The 23,515-nt window shown below is 52.8% G+C and overlaps 1 protein-coding gene across 1 annotated transcript in view; it reads right to left on the minus strand.

The window, feature by feature from the left end:
* The window catches only part of LOC130206703 (NACHT, LRR and PYD domains-containing protein 12-like), a 35,335-nt gene that overhangs the window by 6,598 nt on the left and 5,222 nt on the right, over positions 1-23,515 (minus strand). Inside the window, 7 exon segments of the mRNA XM_056434785.1 lie at positions 11,967-13,115; positions 13,117-13,591; positions 14,070-14,161; positions 14,596-14,706; positions 14,960-15,070; positions 15,336-15,446; positions 18,518-18,667. Coding sequence (XP_056290760.1) covers positions 11,967-13,115; positions 13,117-13,591; positions 14,070-14,161; positions 14,596-14,706; positions 14,960-15,070; positions 15,336-15,446; positions 18,518-18,667 — 2,199 coding nt within the window.

The raw sequence follows: 23,515 nt of genomic DNA on the forward strand, positions 1-23,515 counted from the left end.
ATACTCAGGTCCCTTATAGACGCTCTCACATCACCCCGATACTCAGGTCCCTTATAGACGCTCTCACATCACCCCGATACTCAGGTCCCTTATAGACGCTCTCACATCACCCCGATACTCAGGTCCCTTATAGACGCCTCACATCACCTCACATCACCCGATACTCAGGTCCCTTATAGACGCTCTCACATCACCCGATACTCAGGTCCTTATAGACGCTCTCACCCCGATACTCAGGTCCCTTATAGACGCTCTCACATCATCCCGATACTCAGGTCCCTTATAGACGCTCTCACATCATCCCGATACTCAGGTCCCTTATAGACGCTCTCATCACCCGATACTCAGGTCCCTTATAGACGCTCTCACATCACCCCGATACTCAGGTCCCTTATAGACGCCTCACATCACCCCGATACTCAGGTCCCTTATAGACGCTCTCACATCACCCCGATACTCAGGTCCTTATAGACGCTCTCACATCACCCCGATACTCAGGTCCCTTATAGGCGCTCTCACATCACCCTGATACTCAGGTCCCTTATAGACGCTCTCACATCACCCCGATACTCAGGTCCCTTATAGACGCTCTCACATCACCCCGATACTCAGGTCCCTTATAGACGCTCTCACATCACCCCGATACTCAGGTCCCTTATAGACGCTCTCACATCATCCCCGTACTCAGGTCCCTTATAGGCGCTCTCACATGACCCTGATACTCAGGTCCCTTATAGACGCACTCACATCACCCCGATACTCAGGTCCCTTATAGACGCTCTCACATCATCCCGATACTCAGGTCCCTTATAGACGCTCTCACATCACCCTGATACTCAGGTCCCTTATAGACGCCTCACATCACCCGATACTCAGGTCCTTATAGGCTCTCACATCATCCCGATACTCAGGTCCCTTATAGACGCTCTCACATCACCCCGATACTCAGGTCCCTTATAGACGCTCTCACATCACCCCGATACTCAGGTCCCTTATAGACGCTCTCACATCATCCCGATACTCAGGTCCCTTATAGGCGCTCTCATCATCCCGATACTCAGGTCCCTTATAGACGCTCTCACATCGCGATACTCAGGTCCCTTATAGGCGCTCTCACATCATCCCGATACTCAGGTCCCTTATAGACGCCTCACATCACCCCGATACTCAGGTCCCTTATAGACGCCTCACATCACCCCGATACTCAGGTCCCTTATAGACGCTCTCACATCACCCGATACTCAGGTCCCTTATTGACGCTCTCACATCACCCCGATACTCAGGTCCCTTATAGACGCCCTCACATCACCCCGATACTCAGGTCCCTTATAGACGCTCTCACATCACCCCGATACTCAGGTCCCTTATAGGCGCTCTCACATCACCCCGATACTCAGGTCCCTTATAGACGCTCTCACATCACCCCGATACTCAGGTCCCTTATAGGCGCTCTCACATCACCCCGATACTCAGGTCCCTTATAGACGCTCTCACATCACCCCGATACTCAGGTCCCTTATAGACGCCTCACATCACCCCGATACTCAGGTCCCTTATAGACGCTCTCACATCACCCGATACTCAGGTCCCTTATAGACGCTCACATCACCCCGATACTCAGGTCCCTTATAGGCTCTCACATCACCCGATACTCAGGTCCCTTATAGACGCTCTCACATCACCCCGATACTCAGGTCCCTTATAGACGCTCTCACATCACCCCGATACTCAGGTCCCTTATAGACGCTCTCACATCACCCTGATACTCAGGTCCCTTATAGACGCTCTCACATCACCCCGATACTCAGGTCCTTATAGACGCCTCACATCACCCCGATACTCAGGTCCCTTATAGACGCCTCACATCACCCCGATACTCAGGTCCCTTATAGACGCTCTCAAATCACCCCGATACTCAGGTCCCTTATAGGCGCCTCACATCATCCCGATACTCAGGTCCTTATAGACGCTCTCACATCACCCCGATACTCAGGTCCCTTATAGACGCTCACATCACCCGATACTCAGGTCCCTTATAGACGCTCTCACATCACCCGATACTCAGGTCCCTTATAGGCGCTCTCACATCACCCCGATACTCAGGTCCCTTATAGACGCTCTCACATCACCCCGATACTCAGGTCCTTATAGGCGCTCTCACATCACCCGATACTCAGGTCCCTTATAGACGCTCTCACATCACCCCGATACTCAGGTCCCTTATAGACGCCTCACATCACCGATACTCAGGTCCCTTATAGACGCTCTCACATCACCCCGATACTCAGGTCCCTTATCACATCACCCCGATACTCAGGTCCCTTATAGACGCTCACATCATCCCGATACTCAGGTCCCTTATAGGCCTCACATCACCCCATACTCAGGTCCCTTATAGACCCTCTCACATCACCCCGCTACTCAGATCCCTTATAGGCGCTCTCACATCACCCCGATACTCAGGTCCCTTATAGACGCCTCACATCACCCCGATACTCAGGTCCCTTATAGGCGCTCTCACATCACCCCGATACTCAGGTCCCTTATAGACGCTCTCACATCACCCCGATACTCAGGTCCTCACATCACGATACTCAGGTCCCTTATAGGCGCTCACATCACCAGATACTCAGGTCCCTTATAGACGCTCTCACATCACCCCGATACTCAGGTCCCTTATAGACGCTCTCACATCACCCCGATACTCAGGTCCCTTATAGACGCTCTCACATCACCCCGATACACAGGTCCCTTATAGACGCACTCACATCACCCCGATACTCAGGTCCCTTATAGACGCTCTCACATCACCCCGATACTCAGGTCCTTATAGACGCCTCATCACCCCGATACTCAGGTCCCTTATAGGCTCTCACATCACCCCGATACTCAGGTCCCTTATAGACGCTCTCACATCACCCCGATACTCAGGTCCCTTATAGACGCTCTCACATCACCCCGATACTCAGGTCCCTTATAGACGCTCTCACATCACCCTGATACTCAGGCCCCTTATAGACGCTCTCACATCACCCTGATACTCAGGTCCCTTATAGACGCTCTCACATCACCCTGATACTCAGGTCCCTTATAGACGCTCTCACATCACCCGATACTCAGGTCCCTTATAGACGCTCTCACATCACCCCGATACTCAGGTCCCTTATAGACGCTCTCACATCACCCCGATACTCAGGTCCCTTATAGACGCTCTCACATCACCCCGATACTCAGGTCCCTTATAGACGCTCTCACATCACCCTGATACTCAGGTCCCTTATAGACGCTCTCACATCATCCCGATACTCAGGTCCCTTATAGACGCTCTCACATCATCCCGATACTCAGGTCCCTTATAGACGCTCTCACATCATCCCGATACTCAGGTCCCTTATAGGCTCTCATCCTGATACTCAGGTCCCTCAAATCACCCCGATACTCAGGTCCCTTATAGACGCTCTCACATCACCCCGATACTCAGGTCCCTTATAGACGCTCTCACATCACCCTGATACTCAGGTCCCTTATAGACGCTCTCACATCACCCCGATACTCAGATCCCTGATAGACGCTCACCCCTCATCCTGATACTCAGGTCCCTTATAGACGCCCCCACATCACCCCGATACCCAGGTCCCTTATAGGCGCTCTCACATCGCCGCGATACTCAGGTCCCTTATAGACGCTCTCACATCATCCCGATACTCAGGTCCCTTATAGACGCTCTCACATCACCCCGATACTCAGGTCCCTTATAGACGCTCTCACATCACCCCGATACTCAGGTCCCTTATAGGCGCACTCACATCACCTCGATACTCAGGTGCCTTATAGACGCTCTCACATCATCCTGATACTCAGGTCCCTTATAGACGCTCTCACATCACCCCGATACTCAGGTCCCTTATAGACGCTCTCACATCACCCCGATACTCAGGTCCCTTATAGACGCCTCACATCACCTGATACTCAGGTCCCTTATAGACGCTCTCACATCACCCCGATACTCAGGTCCCTTATAGACGCTCTCACATCACCCCGATACTCAGGTCCCTTATAGACGCTCTCACATCACCCCGATACTCAGGTCCCTTATAGACGCTCACATCATCCTGATACTCAGGTCCCTTATAGACGCTCTCACATCACCCTGATACTCAGGTCCCTTATAGACGCTCTCACATCACCCCGATACTCAGGTCCCTTATAGACGCTCTCACATCACCCCGATACTCAGGTCCCTTATAGGCGCTCCACATCACCCGATACTCAGGTCCCTTATAGACGCCTCACATCACCCCGATACTCAGGTCCCTTATAGACGCCTCACATCACCTGATACTCAGGTCCCTTATAGACGCTCTCACATCACCCCGATACTCAGGTCCCTTATAGACGCTCTCACATCATCCCGATACTCAGGTCCCTTATAGACGCTCTCACATCACCCCGATACTCAGGTCCCTTATAGACGCTCTCACATCATCCCGATACTCAGGTCCTTATAGGCTCTCACATCACCCCGATACTCAGGTCCCTTATAGGCGCTCTCACATCACCCGATACTCAGGTCCCTTATAGGCTCTCACATCACCCCGATACTCAGGTCCCTTATAGACGCTCTCATCATCCTGATACTCAGGTCCCTTATAGACGCTCTCACATCACCCCGATACTCAGGTCCCTTTATAGACGCTCTCACATCACCCCGATACTCAGGTCCCTTATAGACGCTCTCACATCACCCCGATACTCAGGTCCCTTATAGACGCCTCACATCACCCCGATACTCAGGTCCCTTATAGGCGCCTCACATCATCCTGATACTCAGGTCCCTTATAGACGCTCTCACATCACCCCGATACTCAGGTCCCTTATAGACGCTCTCACATCATCCCGATACTCAGGTCCCTTATAGACGCTCTCACATCACCCCGATACTCAGGTCCCTTATAGACGCTCTCACATCACCCCGATACTCAGGTCCCTTATAGACGCTCTCACATCACCCCGATACTCAGGTCCTTATAGACGCTCACATCACCCCGATACTCAGGTCCCTTATAGACGCTCTCACATCACCCCGATACTCAGGTCCCTTATAGACGCTCTCACATCATCCCGATACTCAGGTCCCTTATAGACGCTCTCAAATCACCCCGATACTCAGGTCCCTTATAGACGCTCACATCACCCCGATACTCAGGTCCTTATAGACGCTCTCACATCATCCTGATACTCAGGTCCCTTATAGACGCTCTCACATCATCCTGATACTCAGGTCCCTTATAGACGCTCTCACATCACCCCGATACTCAGGTCCCTTATAGACGCTCTCACATCACCCCGATACTCAGGTCCCTTATACACGCTCTCACATCACCCCGATACTCAGGTCCCTTATAGACGCTCTCACATCACCCTGATACTCAGGTCCCTTATAGACGCTCTCACATCACCCTGATACTCAGGTCCCTTATAGACGCTCTCACATCACCCCGATACTCAGGTCCCTTATAGACGCTCTCACATCACCCGATACTCAGGTCCCTTATAGACGCTCTCACATCACCCCGATACTCAGGTCCCTTATAGACGCTCTCACATCACCCCGATACTCAGGTCCCTTATAGACGCTCTCACATCACCCCGATACTCAGGTCCCTTATAGACGCTCTCACATCATCCCGATACTCAGGTCCCTTATAGACGCTCTCATCACCCCGATACTCAGGTCCTTATAGACGCCTCACATCACCCCGATACTCAGGTCCCTTATAGACGCCTCACATCATCCCGATACTCAGGTCCCTTATAGACGCCTCACATCACCCCGATACTCAGGTCCCTTATAGACGCCTCACATCACCCGATACTCAGGTCCCTATAGACGCCTCACATCATCCTGATACTCAGGTCCCTTATAGACACTCTCACATCACCCCGATACTCAGGTCCCTTATAGACGCTCTCACATCACCCCGATACTCAGGTCCCTTATAGACGCCTCACATCACCCCTCACTCAGGTCCCTTATAGACGCCTCACATCACCCTGATACTCAGGTCCCTTATAGACGCTCTCACATCACCCGATACTCAGGTCCTTATAGACGCTCTCACATCACCCTGATACTCAGGTCCCTTATAGACGCTCTCACATCACCCCGATACTCAGGTCCCTTATAGACGCTCAGATCACCCCGATACTCAGGTCCCTTATAGACGCTCTCACATCACCCCGATACTCAGGTCCCTTATAGACGCCTCACATCACCCCGATACTCAGGTCCCTTATAGACGCTCACATCACCCCGATACTCAGGTCCCTTATAGACGCTCTCACATCACCTGATACTCAGGTCCCTTATAGACGCTCAGGTCCCTATAGACGCCTCACATCACCCTGATACTCAGGTCCCTTATAGACGCTCCACATCACCCGATACTCAGGTCCCTTATAGACGCCTCACATCACCCCATACTCAGGTCCCTTATAGACGCTCTCACATCACCCGATACTCAGGTCCCTTATAGACGCCTCACATCACCCTGATACTCAGGTCCCTTATAGACGCTCTCACATCACCCCTGATACTTCTACTCAGGTCCCTTATAGACGCCTCACATCACCCGATACTCAGGTCCCTATAGACGCCTCACATCACCCGATACTCAGGTCCGTTATCGACGATCTCACATCACCCCGATACTCAGGTCCCTTATAGACGCCCTCACATCACCCCGATACTCAGGTCCCTTATAGACGCTCTCACATCATCCCGATACTCAGGTCCCTTATAGACGCTCTCACATCACCCCGATACTCAGGTCCCTTATAGACGCTCTCACATCATCCCGATACTCAGGTCCCTATAGGCCTCACATCACCCTGATACTCAGGTCCCTTATAGACGCTCACATCACCCCGATACTCAGGTCCCTTATAGACGCTCTCACATCACCCCGATACTCAGGTCCCTTATAGACGCCTCTCACATCACCCGATACTCAGGTCCCTTATAGACGCTCTCACATCACACATCACCCCGATACTCAGGTCCCTTATAGACGCTCTCACATCACCCCGATACTCAGGTCCCTTATAGACGCTCTCACATCACCCCGATACTCAGGTCCCTTATAGACGCCTCACATCACCCCGATACTCAGGTCCCTTATAGACGCCTCACATCACCCGATACTCAGGTCCCTTATAGACGCCTCACATCACCCGATACTCAGGTCCCTTATAGACGCTCACATCATCCTGATACTCAGGTCCTTATACGCTCTCACATCACCCTGATACTCAGGTCCCTTATAGACGCTCTCACATCACCCGATACTCAGGTCCCTTATAGACGCTCTCACATCACCCCGATACTCAGGTCCCTTATAGACGCTCTCACATCACCCCGATACTCAGGTCCTTATAGACGCTCTCACATCACCCCATACTCAGGTCCCTTATAGACGCTCTCACATCACCCGATACTCATGTCCCTTATAGACGCTCTCACATCACCCTGATACTCAGGTCCCTTATAGGCGCTCTCACATCACCCCGATACTCAGGTCCCTTATAGACGCTCTCACATCACCCCGATACTCAGGTCCCTTATAGACGCTCTCACATCACCCCGATACTCAGGTCCCTTATAGACGCTCTCACATCACCCCGATACTCAGGTCCCTTATAGACGCCTCACATCACCCCGATACTCAGGTCCCTTATAGACGCCTCACATCACCCGATACTCAGGTCCCTTATAGACGCTCTCACATCACCCTGATACTCAGGTCCTTATAGACGCCCACATCACCCCGATACTCAGGTCCCTTATAGACGCCTCACATCACCCTGATACTCAGGTCCCTTATAGACGCCTCACATCAACCCGCTACTCAGGTCCCTTATAGACGCTCTCACATCACCCCGATACTCAGGTCCCTTATAGACGCCTCACATCACCCCGATACTCAGGTCCCTTATAGACGCTCTCACATCACCCCGATACTCAGGTCCCTTATAGACGCTCTCACATCACCCCGATACTCAGGTCGCTTATAGACGCCCGCACATCACGCCGATACTCAGGTCCCTTATAGACGCCTCACATCACCCCGATACTCAGGTCCCTTATAGACGCTCACATCACCCCGATACTCAGGTCCCTTATAGACGCTCTCACATCACCCCGATACTCAGGTCCCTTATAGACGCTCCCACATCACCCGATACTCAGGTCCCTTATAGACGCTCTCACATCACCCCATACTCAGGTCCCTTATAGACGCCTCACATCACCCGATACTCAGGTCCTTATAGACGCCTCACATCACCCCGATACTCAGGTCCCTTATAGACGCCTCACATCACCCGATACTCAGGTCCCTTATAGACGCCTCACATCACCCCGATACTCAGGTCCCTTATAGACGCTCTCACATCACCCGATACTCAGGTCCCTTATAGACGCCTCACATCACCCCGATACTCAGGTCCCTTATAGACGCCTCACATCACCCGATACTCAGGTCCCTTATAGGCGGCTCTCACATCACCCCGATACTCAGGTCCCTTATAGAGCACATCACCCCGATACTCAGGTCCCTTATAGACGCTCTCACATCACCCCGATACTCAGCCTTATAGACGCTCACATCACCCTGATACTCAGGTCCCTTATAGACGCCACATCAGGTCCCTTATAGACGCACTCAGGTCCCTTATAGACGCTCACATCACCCCGATACTCAGGTCCCTTTATAGACGCCTCTCACATCACCCGATACTCAGGTCCCTTATAGACGCTCACATCACCCCGATACTCAGGTCCCTTTATAGACGCTCTCACATCACCCCGATACTCAGGTCCCTTATAGACGCTCTCACATCACCCCGATACCAGGTCCCTTTAGACGCCTCTCACATCACCCCGATACTCAGGTCCTTATAGACGCTCTCACATCACCCCGATACTCAGGTCCCTTATAGACGCTCTCACATCACCCCGATACTCAGGTCCCTTATAGACGCCTCACATCACCCCGATACTCAGGTCCCTTATAGACGCCTCATCACCCGATACTCAGGTCCCTTATAGACGCTCTCACATCACCCCGATACTCAGGTCCCTTATAGACGCCTCTCACATCACCCCGACTCAGGTCCCTTATAGACGCTTCTCACATCACCCCTGATACTCAGGTCCCTTATAGACGCCTCCCACATCACCCCGATACTCAGGTCCCTTATAGACGCCTCACATCACCCCGATACTCAGGTCCCTTATAGACGCTCTCACATCACCCCGATACCAGGTCCCTTATAGACGCCTCACATCACCCCGATACTCAGGTCCCTTATAGACGCCTCACATCACCCCGATACTCAGGTCCTTATAGACGCTCTCATCACTCGATACTCAGGTCCCTTATAGACGCCTCTCACATCCCTCATACTCAGGTCCCTTATAGACGCTCTCACATCACCCCCGATACTCAGGTCCCTTATAGACGCCTCACATCACCCCGATACTCAGGTCCTTATAGACGCTCTCACATCACCCCGATACTCAGGTCCCTTATAGACGCTCTCACATCACCCGATACTCAGGTCCCTTATAGACGCCTCACATCACCCCGATACTCAGGTCCCTTATAGACGCTCTCACATCACCCCTGATACTCAGGTCCCTTATAGACGCCTCACATCACCCCGATACTCAGGTCCCTTATAGACGCCTCACATCACCCCGATACTCAGGTCCCTTATAGACGCTCCTCACATCACCCCGATACTCAGGTCCCTTATAGACGCTCACATCACCCCGATACTCAGGTCCCTATAGACGCCTCACATCACCCCGATACTCAGGTCCCTTATAGACGCCTCACATCACCCCGATACTCAGGTCCCTTATAGACGCTCCTCACATCACCCCGATACTCAGGTCCCTTATAGACGCTCTCCACATCACCCCGATACTCAGGTCCCTTATAGACGCCTCTCACATCACCCCGATACTCAGGTCCCTTATAGACGCCTCACATCACCCCTGATACTCAGGTCCCTTATAGACGCCTCACATCACCCTGATACTCAGGTCCTTTATAGACGCCTCACACCCGATACTCAGGTCCCTTATAGACGCCTCACATCATCCCGATACTCAGGTCCCTTATAGACGCCTCACATCACCCCGATACTCAGGTCCTTAGACGCCTCACATCACCCCATACTCAGGTCCCTTATAGACGCTCACATCACCCTGATACTCAGGTCCCTAGACGCCTCACATCATCCCGATACTCAGGTCCCTTATAGACGCCTCCCATCACCCCGATACCAGGTCCCTTATAGACGCTCTCACATCACCCCGATACTCAGGTCCCTTATAGACGCCTCTCACATCACCCCTGATACTCAGGTCCCTTATAGACGCTCACATCACCGATACTCAGGTCCTTATAGACGCTCTCACATCACCCTGATACTCAGGTCCCTTATAGACGCCTCACATCACCCCGATACTCAGGTCCTTATAGACGCCTCACATCACCCTGATACTCAGGTCCCTTATAGACGCCTCACATCACCCCGATACTCAGGTCCCTTATAGACGCCTCACATCACCCTGATACTCAGGTCCCTTATAGACGCCTTCACATCACCCCGATACTCAGGTCCCTTATAGACGCTCTCACATCACCCTGATACTCAGGTCCCTTATAGACGCCTCACATCACCCCGATACTCAGGTCCCTTATAGACGCCTCACATCACCCCATACTCAGGTCCCTTATAGACGCTCCTCACATCACCCCGATACTCAGGTCCCTTATAGACGCCACATCACCCGATACTCAGGTCCCTATAGACGCCCACATCTCCCTTATAGACGCCTCACATCATCCCGATACTCAGGTCCCTTATAGACGCTTCACATCATCCTGATACTCAGGTCCCTTATAGACGCCTCACATCACCCCGATACTCAGGTCCCTTATAGACGCCTCACATCACCCCGATACTCAGGTCCCTATAGACGCCTCACATCACCCCGATACTCAGGTCCCTTATAGACGCTTCTCACATCACCCCGATACTCAGGTCCCTTATAGAATACCAGGTCCCTTATAGACGCCTCACATCACCCCATACTCAGGTCCCTTATAGACGCCTCACATCACCCCGATACTCAGGTCCCTCATAGACGCCTCACATCACCCCGATACTCAGGTCCCTTATAGACGCCCACATAGGTTTCTGAGCCCTCCAAGGTGAGTGAACTGACCACAGAACCTCCAGTCCCAGGACTCTTTTAAAGGTTAGCTTCACTCCTGAGTTCAGGTTGTGCCATCACAGTTCTCTCCCAGAGCAGACCAAGGTACAACTTCATAGTGAGTGAAGTGGAAAAAAGAAATTTCAGTTTTGGAGTCTGGGAGTTTCTGAAATTGAAGGGGTTACAGGTGGGGAAGAACACTTATCTGGTGGATGAGATAAGGTATCAACGGGCAATGAGAGGTTTGGGCCTCAGGGTTTCCAGAATTCGGGCAAAGAGAGCTTTACCCAGCCGGCAAAGGTTTCGCCAAACCCACAACCCACTGTCTAACTGGAGAACAAGAACTGGCAAAACATAGGAAAATTGGTACAATCCAATTAAAAACTGGAAACAGGTGGTCATAAAGGTGCTCTTGAGGGGGTGTGGCCTGATCAGGTGCACATGTGGCCTCCTCCAGGAAGATGATTGGAGGAAGAATCATAACATCAAAGGGAGAAATAAGTAGAATAACTTCAGAGTGGATGACCAACATGGTCCGGACCAAAGACAACTGACTTCAAACTTTGGGAAAAAAATCGCTCATTGAAGTTCATCAACTCATCTGGTTTATCTCCATCGTCCCTAGGTCCAACTCCCAGAACCTCCAACTCATCTGCTCCTCCCCTGATCCTGGCACTGGATCCCGGAGAGTTCCTCATCTGACTTACTCCCTGATTTCAGGAACTCCTGGATCTCCTGGTGCACTGAGAGGTCCTTCATCTCCATCAGACAGTGGAAGATGTTGATGCTTCTGTCAGGAGAGATGACATCACTTTTCATCTTCTTTAGGTTGTTGATGGCTCTCTGGATGGTTTCTGGACTGCTGTCTGTCTGACCCAGCAGGCCTCCTAAGACTCTCTGGTTGGCCTCCAGAGAGAGGCCATGAAGGAAGCGGACTAACAGGTCCAGGTGGCCATTTTGACTTTGGAGGGATTTCTCCATGGCTCTCCTCAGGAAGACCTCCAGAGATGAATCAATGTGGTCTTCCCCCATGACGTCCTCCAGCACCTTCATCTCTCTGTGTGTGAAACAGTGGAACATGTAGACGGCAGCCAAGAACTCTTGAACACTCAGGTGAACAAAGCAGTAGACCGTTTTCTTTAAGATCACACTCTCTGTTCTGAAGATCTCTGTACAGACTCCTGAGAACACCGAGGCCTCCGAGACATCCAGACCACACTGCTCCAGGTCTTCTTGGTAGAACATGAGGTTCCCTTTCTCCAGATGTTCAAACGCCAGCCTCCCCAGCTTCAGAAGAACTTCCCCTTCAGCCTCCATCAGCTCCCGAGGACTCGTCTCATGTCCCTCGTGGTACTTCTGCTTCTTCCTCTTTGTCTGGACCAGCAGGAAGTGTGAGTACATGTCGGTGAGGGTCTTGGGCAGCTCTCCTCGCTGGCCTGCAGTCCACATGTGGTCCAGAACTGTAGCAGTGATCCAGCAGAAGACTGGGATGAGACACATGATGTGGAGGCTCCTGGAGGTCTTGATGTGTGAGATGATGGTGCTGCACCGCTCTTCATCTTCACTGAACCTCCTCCTGAAGTACTCGTCTTTCTGGGAGTCGGTGAAGCCTCGGACTTCTGTCAGCCGGTCAACCAGAGTAGGAGGGATCTGATTGGCCGCTGCAGGTCTGGAAGTTATCCAGACGAGAGCCGAGGGAAGCAGATTCCCCTCGATGAGGTTGGTCAGCAGCACGTTGACCGATGCCTTCTGGCTGACGTCACACACGACCTCATTGTTGATGAAGTCCAAAGCCAGTCTGCTTTCATCCAGACCGTCAAAGATGGACCTCCTGGAGTGCTGGATGGAACAGGTGGAGCAGCGCGAGGAGACTGCACCGCTCGTCTCTGAGCAGGTTCAGCTCCCTGAACGAAAGCACCACCACCAGACCCACATCCTGGTTCTGCAACCCCTCGGCCCAGTCCAGAGTGAACTTCTGCACCGAGAAGGTTTTCCCAACGCCAGCGACGCCGTTGGTCAGAACCACTCGGATGCGTCCCGGCTGGTCAGCGGAGGCTTTGAAGATGTCGTGGCACTTGATGGGAGCGTCGTGGAAGGTCTTCTTCACGGAAGCCGCCTCAAGCTGCCTCACCTCATGCTGGGTGTTCACCTCTTCACTCCGCCCCTCTGTGATGTAGAGCTCCGTGTAGATGCGGTTGAGGGTTCTACTTCCTGTTTCACCGCTTCCTTCAGAAACACGTTCACATCTCTCCTTCAGACTGATCTTGTGTTTAACTAAAACCTCCTGTAGACCAGGACCTGCTGAACCAGAGACACAAGAGAGAACATGTGAAGAAGATGTGATGTTGATCTGACTACAACAATCAGGTCAGGCCGATACCTGAAGATACGGACCAGGTCACGTTCAGCTTGACCCAGTTAGAAGCTACAGACGTGGTTCTGGTTGGAGACCGGGATCGTGCTACCAAACAGAACCACAGCAGTTCAGCTGGGTTATACCTGCTGAGGCTGCAGTGGTGATGCATGTATTCATGAAGGATCCACGCAGACCGAGTAAAGAAGATCAAGTGAAGAACTAACGGTGTTCTGATTGGTTCATGCATAGACGGGGCGCGCTCACGAGACCCGAGCATCGTCCACACCGATGTGTTCTGGGTTCGTCTCTCAGACGGTGAAGTAGATTGTCTGCTGGAGCAGATCTTAAACCAGAGTTCTAGTCTCAGAACCACACTTCCTGTTTCCAGACATGAAGACATCAGCAGAGACATGGACAGCTTACTCTGTACAGCGCTGCTCTCACTGGCGGTCTGCAGTCCAGCTCTGGTTCTGGTCATCCGCTCCTCCTCAGCAATATGACTCCTCTTCCTCTCTCTGTGGAGACATGTCTTTATTACTTAAACCTTGTCTAGACCAGCAGCCTGAGACCTCCTTGTCTAGACCAGCAGGTCCAGGTCCTACGCCTCACAGCCCATCCTGCTGTGTGACCCCTGACCTCATCATAACGTCTAGTCAACATCTAAATGGCATCCAGCATGTAGCAGGCCAAGGTTCTCAGGTTCAGGTCCAAGCGTGTCATTCCCTTTTCCGCCACGAGGGATGGACTGGGACGTTTACAAGTGAGTACCAGTCCTCTTGGATTACATCACAGCTGTTACATGTGACGAAGAGGAAGAGGAAGATGATACAAAACGTGTCACACAAAGATCGTCTCATTTCAGTAGGAAAACGAACTTTAGTAAACAAATGATCAGAAACCATTGTCAGTACCTCATGTCCCATGAGCTAGGCATCAGAAGTTCTCTTACCTTGAGTCTGAGGGTCCAGGTCCAGGACTGAGGTCTGGAGGAGGCTCTTTAGACCGATAAGTCTTCATGGACTGGCAGATGGATCCTGGAGACTCTGATCTGGACGCAACTCTGCAAACATCAAGAGGGTCTGATAACAACAAAGACCTTCAAGTAGATCTGAATACACACACTACTGCACTGAGTGTGTAGACGGCTTTAGAGTGTGTTCCAGTCCTCTGGGAGGACATCACATCTTCTCTAGGTGACTGAGACGAAGAGGAAGACGAAGAGGAAGAACCTCATACTCTAAACCTACAGAAACATTGTCAGAGGTCCAGGAAGTGAAGTTGAGTCCTGAAGGAGTTCATAGAAGTTCTCTTACCTTGAGTCTGAGGGTCCAGGTCCAGGACTGAGGTCTGGAGGAGGCTCTTTAGACCGATAAGTCTTCATGGACTGGCAGATGGATCCTGGAGACTCTGATCTGGACCCAACTCTGCAAACATCAAGAGGGTCTGATAACAACAAAGACCTTCAAGTAGATCTGAATACACACACTACTGCACTGAGTGTGTAGACGGCTTTAGAGTGTGTTCCAGTCCTCTGGGAGGACATCACATCTTCTCTAGGTGACTGAGACGAAGAGGAAGAGGAAGAGGAAGACGAAGAGGAAGAACCTCATACTCTAAACCTACAGAAACATTGTCAGAGGTCCAGGAAGTGAAGTTGAGTCCTGAAGGAGTTCATAGAAGTTCTCTTACCTTGAGTCTGAGGGTCCAGGTCCAGGACTGAGGTCTGGAGGAGGCTCTTTAGACCGATAAGTCTTCATGGACTGGCAGATGGATCCTGGAGACTCTGATCTGGACCCAACTCTGCAAACATCAAGAGGGTTTTATTGAGAATGAATCTTTGATAACAACAAAGACCTTCAAGTAGATCTGAATACACACACTACTACTACAGCCCAAATCTGTCACACTGGAGCCCAACGTGGGGTACCCTGAATTTAAAAAGCACATGAAAGGAGAGGAGCAACAACCAAACATGCCAGACCATCGGGTTGGGGCAGATGCTGGGTTTCATCGCAGTGATGCAGCAGGACCAGGCGGAGGCTAACCGCCAGTTCCTGAAGGCACTTTAGGACCTGACTGAGAGGCAGACCTACGCCCTCGAGCAGCTGCGGCCACCCCCAGTTCCCCCTGTCCCATCACCGGCCCCAGTTCCCCCTGTCCCGTCGCCGGCCCTAATTCCCCCTGTCCCGTCGCCGGCCCTAGTTCCCCCTGTCCCGTCGCCGGCCCTAGTTCCCCCTGTCCCGTCGCCGGCCCTAGTTACCCCTGTCCCGTCGCCGGCCCAGTTCCCCTGTCCCGCCGCCGCCCCAGTTCCCTGTCCCGCCGCCGCCCCAGTTCCCCTGTCCCGTCGCCGCCCTAGTTCCCCTGTCCGCCCTAATTCCCTGTCCTGCCGGCCCTAGTTCCCCTGTCCTGCCACCGCCCCAGTTCCCCTGTCCCGCCACCGCCCTAATTCCCCTGTCCGCCACCGCCCCAGTTCCCCCTGTCCCGTCACCGGCCCCAGTTCCACCTGTCCCGTCACCGGCCCCAGTTCCACCTGTCCCGTCACCGGCCCCAATTCCCCCTGTCCCGTCACCGGCCCTAGTTCCCCCTGTCCCGTCGCCGGCCCAAATTCCCCCTGTCCCGTCGCCGGCCCAAATTCCCCCTGTCCCGTCGCCGGCCCTAGTTCCCCCTGTCCCGTCGCCGGCCCTAGTTCCCTGTCCCGTCACGCCCTAGTTCCCTGTCCGTCAGCCGCCCTAGTTCCCCTGTCCGTCACGCCCTAGTTCCCCCTGTCCCGTCGCCGGCCCTAGTTCCCCCTGTCCCGTCGCCGGCCCTAGTTCCCCCTGTCCCGTCGCCGGCCCTAGTTCCCCCTGTCCCGTCACCGGCCCTAGTTCCCCCTGTCCCGCCGCCCCAGTTCCCCTGTCCCGCCGCTGCCCCAGTTCCCCTGTCCGTCACGCCCTAGTTCCCCTGTCCCGTCACCGCCCTAGTTCCCCTGTCCCGTCACCGCCCTAGTTCCCCTGTCCCGTCACCGCCCTAGTTCCCCTGTCCCGTCACGCCCTAGTTCCCTGTCCCGCCACCGCCCTAGTTCCCCTGTCCCGTCACCGCCCCAGTTCCCCTGTCCCGCCACCGCCCCATTCCCTGTCCGCCACCGCCCTAGTTCCCCTGTCCGTCAGCCGCCCTAATTCCCCTGTCCGTCCACCGCCCTAGTTCCCCTGTCCCGTCCGCCGCCCTAGTTCCCCTGTCCTGTCGCCGCCCTAGTTCCTCCTGTCCCACACCGCCCTAGTTCCCCTGTCCCACACCGCCCTAGTTCCCCTGTCCCATCGCCGCCCCAGTTCCCCTGTCCCGCCGCCGCCCTAATTCCCCTGTCCCGTCACCGCCCTAGTTCCCCTGTCCGCCGCCGCCCTAGTTCCCCTGTCCCGCCGCCGCCCTAGTTCCCCTGTCCTCACCGCCCCAGTTCCCCTGTCCTGCCGCCGCCCTAATTCCTGTCCCTGCCGCCGGCCCCAGTTCCCCCTGTCCCGTCACCCGCCCTAGTTCCCCTGTCCTGCCGCCGCCCCAGTTCCCCTGTCCGTCACCGCCCTAGTTCCCCTGTCCCGTCACCGCCCTAGTTCCCCTGTCCCGTCCACCGCCCTAGTTCCCCTGTCCCATCACCGCCCCATAGTTCCCCTGTCCCGCCGCCCCAGTTCCTGTCCCGCCGCCGCCCCAGTTCCCCTGTCCTGCCGCCGCCCCAGTTCCCCTGTCCTGTCACGCCCTAGTTCCCCTGTCCCGTCGCCGGCCCCAGTTCCCCCTGTCCCGTCACCGGCCCTAGTTCCCCCTGTCCCGTCACCGGCCCTAGTTCCCCCTGTCCCGTCACCGGCCCTAGTTCCCCCTGTCCCGTCACCGGCCCTAGTTCCCCCTGTCCCGTCACCGGCCCTAGTTCCACCTGTCCCGTCACCGGCCCTAGTTCCCCCTGTCCCGTCACCGGCCCCAGTTCCCCCGGTCCCGTCACTGGGGACTTAAGTCGGGGCTCCATCCGGTCTAACTTAGTCCCCCAGAGGTGGGGGTATGTGGCAGCGGGGTGTAGTTGGGTTCAGCTGTGGAGTGGCTCGGGAACAGGTGCCGGGAATAGGAATAGGCCTAATTGGCCCCAATTCAATTCAATTCAAGTTTTTATTGTCACATCCCCTTTTATACAAGTATAATCGGTTTGTGAAATTCTTATGTGCAAAACACCCGACAGCAGTAGCAGACTAAAAAAAGAATAAGAATGAGAATAAACTATACAATATCCACACAAAAAAAGAAGAAAGTATTAACAATATATATATAAAACAATGTAATAGAATATACATCATGACAATATATATATATAAAACAATGTAATAAAATATACACTTTTTTGAGACAATATATATATATATGTATATACATACAATGTATATATACAATATATATATATAAAACAATGTAATAAAATATACACCATGGCCATAGATATTCACAGAATATGTTCTGGTGTGTAGTGTTAATGAGGGTCTCAGTCCTTGTTCAGCAGCCTGATGGCCTGACTGAAGAAGCTGTCCCTCAGTCTGTTTGTGCGGCACTTGATACTGCGGTATCGCCTGCCTGACGGTAGAAGGGTGAACAGTTTGTGGCCGGGGTGGTTATTGTCTTTCATCATCCGTTTGGCCCTGGCCACGCACCGCTTGGTGTATATGTCCAGTGGGGGATCTGGCTAATTGCCCCTCAGCTATATAAGCTGGAGGTGAGATGGAGGGAGGTGTCGGCAGAGCAGAGGCTCAGGTTGCTGAAATAAAGTATATTCCCAAATACAAACTCGGTGATTGATCATCCTTTGGTGCTTGGGGGGTGGGGGTGGGGTGGGGATACCTACTTGTGACAGTTCATAGAAGTTCTCTTACCTTGAGTCTGAGGGTCCAGGTCCAGGATTGAGGTCTGGAGGGGACTCTATGGACCGATCACTCTTCATGGACAGACAGCCGGAGACCAGAGACTCTGCTCTGGTCTCCTCTTCCTCCTCATAACCACTCATCTTCTGATCTGAAATCAGTCTGAGAGATAAACAGGAACACGACACAAGAATCAAGACAGGAGGTTACACACAAACATACACACACACACACACACACAGACAAACAAAAACACACACACACTTATTGTTGATACTTTTGATGAAACACTTTGTCTGATAACTTTGCTCTCCCGGGGTCCTTGAACACAACATTCTCTCTTTGTGGGTCTACGTCACTACGCTAACGTTGGAGCCAGTCAAGTTAACCAAAAAGACCTTAGCTAACGGGACGTTAACCTAGGCCATACTTGGTGTACTGGGACTTTAGATATGAGTCCATAATTTTTTTTTGAAATGAATGAAAATTAAATCCAATTCATTGAAATTCTATAAATTGGAAGAAAAAGCAAAAATAAAAGTGAACTAAAGCCAGAAGGTGGTACGTGGACAAAGGCTTGTTTTTAGATTATTTAAGTAGATCTAACTAATCAAACTAGATCATTGCGGAATAAAAGTTAGACCTCTTATATCTTATTTTTAGTGGTCTCTCTTTGTCAAACCACATTACGGTTTCTGTTGTAAAAAAACCAAGATTTTGCTAAAAATGCATTTCTAAGTTATTTGACAACAAAAACTAAGTATAATAAATATTATACCCCCCCCCCCACCACCCCCTACCTCATGGAAACACTGCAACAGTTCAGTTCAGTCCCCTGTTCAAAATGGCGCCGCGGACGGCCGCCTCGGTGCGTTGGTGCGCGATGTTTTTTGTTGTTTTCGTCTTAAATACTGTTTTCTGCTGTGATTCCCGGAGCTCTTTCACCAGAGAAGAGCTCATGAACATCAGGGGAACAACTCCAGCGGATTTATTTCCAACGTTTTTAACTTCTGTGGAGTTACTGGACATTTTTGTAAAAGGTGTGCTCACCTTCGCCCAGCGGTGACGCGCGCGGAGGGAAACGTTCAGGGCGCTTATGCGGCTACGGAAACGGGATCTCGTACAGCGCTGCCGGGCATATTTCTCTCAAATGTCCGCTCACTGTGCAACAAACTGGACGAACTCCAGCTGCTGGTGGGGAGAGACAGAGACTTCTCCTCATCCTCCGTCCTGTGCTTTACGGAATCATAGCTAAGTGGATCGATACCAGATTCTGCGCCCAGCTCGCTGGCTTCCAGCTGTTCCGAGCGGACGGTCACGGAGCTCTCCGGAAAAACAAAGGGTGGAGGAATCTGCTTCTACCTCAACAACGGCTGGTGCAACGACGTAACGGTGATTCTACAGCACTGTTCGCCGGACCTGGAATCTTTTATCATTCACTGCAAACCCTTCTACTCCCCACGTGAGTTCGCTTCATTCATCCTGGCCGGAGTTTACATGCCGCCGCAGGGAAACGTGCACGAGGCACAGCGGACCCTCGCTGAACAGATACGGTGTGTGGAGCGGACCTTCCCGGACTCTTTAGTTATTGTACTCGGGGATTTTAACAAAGGAAACCTCAGCCACGAACTCCCTAAATATAGAAGAATAGAATAGAATAGAAATATACTTTATTAATCCCCAAGGGGAAATTTGTCGAGCCAGTAGCAGCAACACAAGAATAAAAAATAAAAATAAAATAAAAAACACAAAATATAAGAAGGGTTAGGGTGATCTGGCAAGAGGTGAACTGTTGTAGAGCCTCATAGCCGTCGGCAGGAATGTTCTCCTGTATCTCTCCTTGTGGCAGCGGAGCGTGAGGAGACGTCTGGAGAAAGTACTCCTCTGTCCCTGTAGGAGGTGGTGGAGAGGTTGGTCCGGGTTGTCCAATATGGACACCAGTTTCTTCAACGTCCTCCTCTCCACCACCTGTTCCAGGTGCTCCAGCTGGCAGCCGATGATGGAGCCAGCCTTCCTAACCAGTTTGTTAAGACGGCTGGTGTCACCGGCTCCGATGCTGCTCCCCCAGCAGACAATGGCAAAGTGCAGTACACTGGCGACAACCGACTGGTAGAATAACTCCAACATCTTGCTGCACACGTTGAAGGATCGAAGCTTCCTCAGGAAAAAGAGTCGACTCATCCCCTTCTTGTACACAGCGTTGATGTTGGCCTTCCAGTTCAGTCGGCTGTCGATGGAGACGCCCAGGTACTTGTACTCCTCCACCATGTCCACGTCCACTCCCAGGACACTCAGAGGTGTAGGAGCTGTCGCCTTCCTCCTGAAGTCCACCACCATCTCTCTGGTCTTGGCCACGTTCAGCCGCAGGTGGTTCGCATCGGCCCACTTTACAAAGTCACTCACCACTGCCCTGTACTCCTCCTCCCGTCCATCCCTAATACACCCGACCACTGCAGAATCATCAGAGTACTTCTGCAGATGGCATGACTCCGTGTTGTACTGGAAGTCACTGGTGTACAGGGTGAAGAGGAAGGAGACAGAACAGTTCCTGTGGGGCTCAACATCACTGACCACCGTTCCAGACAGCACACGGCCCATTCTGACAAACTGTGGTCTGCCTGTGAGGTAGTCAGTGATCCAGGAGATGGTGGGCCAGCGTCCACACTGCCACCGCAGCTTCTCACTCAGCAGCAGTGGCTGGATGGTGTTAAATGCACTGGAGAAGTCAAAGAAAGTGACTCTCACAGAGACACGGTTCCATCCAGGTGCGACTGAGCTCGTTGCAGCAGGTAGATGATGGCGTCGTCCACTCCCACATGAGGCGGTAAGCAAATTGCAGAGGGTCCAACGACGATTTCACCTGCGGCGGAGGTGGGCCAAGACCAGCCTCTCCAGCACCTTCATCACATGGGAGGTGAGGCGACGGTCGGTAGTCGTTGAGGCCAGATGGTGTTGACTTCTTGGGGACAGGGACCAGGCACGGCGTCTTCCACAGCACGGGACTTCCCCAGCCTCAGGCTGAGGTTGAAGAGGCGCTGCAGGACACCAGACAGCTGGGTGGCGCAGGTCTTTAGGACCCTGGGGCTGATGCCATCAGGACCTTCAGCTCTGCGCTGGTGTAGTTTCTCCAGCTGTCTTCTCACCTGGTCAGTCGTCACAGAGGGAGGGTGGAGAAGCCCATTGTTATTGAGGCTCGGTGGATGTGCAGCTCAGCAGGGGGGACAGAGGGGGAGGAGGTGTTTGGGAGGTGTGATGTGTGGAGGAGACAGGAGAGGGCTGTGAACTGAACCTATTGAAAAAACAGTTCAGCTCGTTGGCCCTCTCCAGGGAGCCCCCTGGCTGTCTCCCTCCCACCTTGAAGCCAGTTATCTGCTTCATGCCAGACCACACCTCCCTTGTGTTGTTCAGCTGGAGTTTGGCCTCCAGCTTCCTCCTGTAGGAGTCCTTGCCCTCCCTGAGCTTCACCTTCAGGTTGCGCTGGACTCTCCTCAGCTCATCCCTGTCTCCAGACCTGAAAGCAGCTTTCTTCATGTTAAGAAGCGCCTTCAGGTCCCTGGTGATCCAGGGCTTGTTGTTGGGAAGCAGCGCACAGTCCGTGATGGGATGGTGGTGTGTTCACAGAACTTGATGTATTCCGTGATGCAGTCGGTCATACTGTTGATGTCCTCCCCGTGCGGTCCACACAACACATCCCAGTCCGTTGACTCGAAGCAGTCCTGTAGAGCGTCGTTAGCCTCCAGAGACCACCTCCTCACAGTCCTGGTGGTCACCGGCAGCCTCTTCACCAGAGGAACATACCTGGGTGTCAGCCGGACCAGGTCATGATCAGACCTGCCGAGGGGGGGAAGGGCAGTGGCGCTGTATGCGTCCTTAGTATTAGCATACAGCAAGTCCAGAGTTTTATTGTTCCTAGTTGGGCAGTCAATGTATTGATGGAAGGTTGGCAGAGCTTTTTCCAATGTGGTGTGGTTAAAGTCACCAGTGATGGCCATGAATGCTCCAGGCTGATGATTCAGCAGAGCAGACACAGTGGAGTGGATGGTGTCCACAGCTTCCTCAGCGTCAGCTGATGGCGGCACGTACACGACAACCACAATGGCGGACGTGAACTCTCTCGGCAAATAGTACGGGCGCATCCCGGCCAACAGTTCAATGTTCGGGCTACAGAAGCGCTCCTTCACGCACACATGGTCCGGATGGCACCACCGTTCATTCACATAAACAGCGATCCCGCCCCCCCTCTTCTTACCGCTCTGTGAAGCGTCTCTGTCAGCCCGAACAGTTCTGAAGCCGGGCAAAGACGCGCTGTGATCCGGATAGTCCGCGTGTAGCCACGTCTCAGTGAAACACAAGAGACTGCTCTCACGGAAGATCCTCTCGGACATTACCAGCGCGCCGAGCTCATCCGTCTTATTCGCCAAAGACCTCACGTTCCCCGTTATGATCGACGGTACCGAGGGTTTGTATCTCCTCGTTTTAGCCCTCCGCTTGACACCCGATCTGCAGCCGCGAGCCCTTCTCCGTAGCTCCAGCGGGATCACAGGTCTGTCTCCAGGCAGAAGCTTCGGCCTGCACAGCGCGATCAGCTGAGCGCGCGAGTAGACGACGGTCCCAGTCATTGTTTTGCTGTTGCTCTCCGATACTCACGACAAAGTGAACAAAAGCCACAGTAGAATTATCGAAAAAAGTAGTTATGGTCCAGTGTCCGACCGTAACTAAGACAAACGTGAAAGAAAAGAAAAAGAAAAAGAGAGGAAAAGTGCAAAAAAAGACAATAAAATAAAAGCAAAACGCCACTACTGGAACAAGCAGCCGTTGGCACAAGCAGCCGTTGGCACAGCGCCATCTTGTCCAAATATAGACAGTTAATTAAATGCCCTACCAGAGAGAAGAGCATTCTGGACCACTGCTACACAACAATCAGCAGGGCCTATCACGCCGTCCCTCGAGCTGCACTGGGAAACTCTGACCACGTCATGGTTCATCTGATTCCCTCATACAGGCAGAGAC

Source organism: Pseudoliparis swirei, chromosome 16, assembly GCF_029220125.1.
Source record: "Pseudoliparis swirei isolate HS2019 ecotype Mariana Trench chromosome 16, NWPU_hadal_v1, whole genome shotgun sequence".
In the NCBI taxonomy this organism is placed as follows: domain Eukaryota; kingdom Metazoa; phylum Chordata; class Actinopteri; order Perciformes; family Liparidae; genus Pseudoliparis; species Pseudoliparis swirei.